Raw genomic sequence first — 4,119 nt, 5'->3', positions numbered from 1 at the left:
TGTTTCTCCCCCCCCCCCCCCCCCCTCCCCCATCATTATTTTATATGGATCATGATTCACGCAGCTGTATAGATCATTAATAAAAGGTATGTTTTTAATATACTAAAGGTACATTATTTGAGTACTGAAGATACATTATTTTGTACACTATCAAATAATATATATTCAGTAAATAAATAATATACGTTTAAGGGAAAATTGCAATTTTCGTCTCTAAGTTATAGGATAATTATAAAATTCGTTCCTAACTCCTAAGTGTTGGTCATGCTTACTTTTGGTCCCTAAGTTATCATTGGTGTTGCACTTTTCATCCTTTCGGACTCACTTTTCGTCTCTGAGCTATACTAAAATTGTAAATTTTATCCCTAATGTTTTATTAGTAAAGTGACGAAAAGTGCAACGTCAAATGATAACTTAGGAACGAATTCGATCTACAATTACACTATAACTTAAGGACGAAAAGTTCAATTTTCTCTACGTTTAATATATAAAAATGTATATTTTCATTTTATTCATGGTTCACACAGTTGTGTAATCATGGTCCATCGAAAATCCCCCCAAATCCCCTCCCCTCTCATCTCTCTCAGTCTCTCTCTACATGTGTGTATTAACCATTTTACCCTTCGAGTTTTGATGTAATTGCTATTGTTTATGCTTCATTTCCAGGGTTATATTCGGCATGCTTGTGTCACTTCCAATATTAGTTGGGTACTATGCATTCTTGGGGTATCTGCATTGATCATAATTGGCTCTCTCCCATACTCCCTTAGCTTAATTTCTGAAGGCGATTAAGCTGTGAGGAACTCAATTTTTGCGACACGTTGTACTAAGTTCGTACTTGATCAATAATATGTTGTTGTTAGGGGAAAGGAAAAAGGTTTGGAAATAACTTATGGTGTCATTGGTTCATGAGTTTACACATTGGAATTAAAATCATAGTCAGTATTTGGTTGATTACTTTTTAAAACACAACTATATGATTTGATTACTCCTTCAATTAAAAACTCCATTCCCTAATTTTTTTTGAAAAAAGTGTCATTATTTCATCTTATTGGTAACATGATTTTTTAGTTTGGATTAGTATGTGATTTTAGATTTTTGTTATGATTTTCTTTTGTTCATATTGATGCTTTGAATGTCATTATTAGGGGTGGGCACTTCGGTTCGGTTTTACCGAACCGAACCGAAGTAGTTTGGTTCGGTTCGGTATAAACCGAAAGAACCAATAGGTACTTAATTTAGAGAAGCCGAACGGTTCGGTTCGGTTCGGTTTTTTATATTAGGATCAATTGCCTTGATTTTATTTTATTTTTTTGAATTTTTAAAATATTTATTACCAATATATGGTCATACATAACCAAACATCAATATTGGTAATCATTTCAATTTCACTTACTACCAAACATGTAAAATACTTTCACCAAAACCCATACCATTATCAAGTATTTGATTCTCAATGCAAAATACTTTCATCAATACTAATGTCAAATAACTTGAAATAAGATTTACAAGTTTTTAACAATTTTAATACAAAATAATAATCATGAAAACAATTCTAGATGCTTTCCTAAATTCAAAAAATATAATTAAACGCATCATTACCTTCATAAAATAAAGAATTATAGTTTATAAAAACGAATAAACAATTTAAAATCAAATAAGCTGATAGACAATTACATTGTTATTATAATAAATAAAAAATTAATTATTAATAAAAATTTATAAAACAAAACTTACAAATAATAGCAGAGCATGAAATATTAATTATTGAGAGAAATAAATAAAAACACTTTAAAACTTGATAAAATATATTTATAACAAAATATGAAACATAATTAGTTGGATAAATTAAAATAGTTTGAATAGAAAACACATTTTAAATCGCACATCTTCTCTATTGATCTCATATTTATAAATATTTTTTTTTTAGTTTTTAGATCAATTTCAAGTTTTTTCTAGATTAATTAGAATACGATGACGCACAATAGAACTTCTAAACTACATTGACTAGATAATTCATAACGAAGCAAATTATCTTTTAAAACAATTTTCATAACTAAATCATCACAAAATATATATTACATATACATAACTCATTATAAAGTTCACAAAATAACACATGTTCTAAATATTAGTAAATTATTTGAATAGAAATAGATTAAAAAAACTAATATGAATAACAAATCAATCTATATTATAAATCTCACTATATATAATTTAGAAAGGTAAAAGAAAATATCACAAAGTTCTAAATTAATTCAAAAAATACAATTAGAAATATAAATAAATTCCATAATAAGTTACAATTTTAATATTGTTGGTCCCGGTAGGGTTAGGCTACAAGTCTAGAGGAGCCGGGTAGAATAGACTTCTTAGTTTTTAAAACTTTTTACGATTCATCCAAGTGTACTAAGAGGTAACTTCAACATCTCGTAGAGAATGCATAGGGAAATTAATTTAACCCTTTTTAATCGTTTGCACGTATACTTGTTCTTGTAAAATTGTTGAGTTTGATCGTGATAGTGTATGCAATATGAATAGTAAAATAAAAGATATGGAGAGAGAAATTTTATAGTGGTTGGGCCAACTCAGCCTACCCCACTCTTCTCTTTATAATCTCCTAAGGAGGATTGCACTATTCCCTTAGTACAATAACAAACGTTCAAGCCTTGAACACAAAGTCGACTTTGAACTCCACACAGGTTTTTCAACTCCTCAATGAGTTTACTCCGTCTCTTTTTACTTCTATCGAGTAGAGATACACGCGTTGAAGATAAAAACTTCTTCTTTCTCCAACTAGAAGACTTGGCTTTAAGTGTCTTGATCTTCACGAGTAAGCAACACAAGCTTCTTAAGTTTGGATATGGCTTTTTAGCTTTTTCTCTTCTTTCACTTGTCGCTAGATGTGAAACTTTGAGCGTTTGAATAGTTAAAAAATTCTTGAAAATGACCAGCTAACTCCTTCATTCTTAGAAGAGAGTATTTATAGGCGTTTTAGAAATGTGTCCGTTCGAAGGAAACTCATACCAAACATTTATGGACCAGCATGTAGAGACCGACAGGTAATCCGGAGGGTAGGTGAGGGTGTCAGATTTTCCAGTCGTTTGTGACATGTTTTGCGTTGAACATATCTTTTTTCTTTGCACAATTTGTCTAGGTTTTTAAGAAAAAATCTTCCTTAAGATGTGTTCCTAGGACTCTCTTTGCCTTGGACACATTCACCCATATTTGGCTTATAGAATGTCTCAAGCAGTCCTTTTCGAATGTTTTATTGTCACTATTTGAGTTAATTAACCTTTCGAACCTTAAAACTTTAAAACCCCTCAAATATAAATGGTTGACCTTACCATTCGTTTCAGCTTTTACTCCAAAGGGTAGGTCATTCCACCATTCAGTCTTTGTAACCTTTCGGTCTTGCAGTCTTCTACTCTTCGAATCTTCATCTCGAACTCTTTAAGTTTTCAACTCTTCGAACTGAGGTCTTCATCTTCGAGCTATTCGAAAAGTAACAATTCGAGTTACTATTCGAATATTTTGTTGAGACTAACTGAAACGTAACCTTTAGAGTTATCATTCGAATTATTTTGACTATTCGAAACGTGACTTCTCGAGTTACAATCCGAACTTTTTGAAGTTTGAGTAGAAATAATCCTAAGTCTAAAAGATAAAATGAAAAAGAGACTAAATTCCTATCTTTTAGTATCATAAAAAATCTAAATTACAAAGGTTCATAACAAATATAATACTATATAATAATGTCGATCGAAATATTTTTAAAATATTATAACAAATCTATTTCATACATTGCACATGTGAAAATACTAGTTATTCAACCTAGTGACCTTTAACTTAAGATCCACAAAATCTTCGAACTATGCTAACTCAAACTATGGCCTTAAATGTATATTAAATATTTATACCAAAAATCTATATATATATATATATATATATATATATATATATATATATATATATATATAAAGTGGAGAATAGGGTGGTGGCCCCTTTTAAGCGTGGGCTCTGGGCAAGATCCCAGCCTGCTCTTGCCTAGGGCCAGGCCTGAGTATACACAACATCGATCTCAATGGATTGGGGTTATGACACACAATATACAATAAC

The 4,119-nt window shown here is 30.5% G+C and overlaps 1 protein-coding gene across 1 annotated transcript in view; it reads left to right on the top strand.

Moving 5' to 3' along the window:
• The window catches only part of LOC115997319 (auxin efflux carrier component 5-like), a 6,019-nt gene extending 5,060 nt beyond the window's left edge, over positions 1 to 959 (top strand). Inside the window, exon 6 of the mRNA XM_031236859.1 lies at positions 667 to 959. Coding sequence (XP_031092719.1) covers positions 667 to 739 — 73 coding nt within the window. The 3' untranslated portion in view covers positions 740 to 959. The remainder of the gene's footprint in view (positions 1 to 666) is intronic.
• Positions 960 to 4,119: the final 3,160 nt, after the last annotated feature.

Source organism: Ipomoea triloba, chromosome 11 (assembly GCF_003576645.1).
Source record: "Ipomoea triloba cultivar NCNSP0323 chromosome 11, ASM357664v1".
Taxonomy (NCBI): domain Eukaryota; kingdom Viridiplantae; phylum Streptophyta; class Magnoliopsida; order Solanales; family Convolvulaceae; genus Ipomoea; species Ipomoea triloba.
This window is presented reverse-complemented; position numbering and strand designations above follow the sequence as displayed.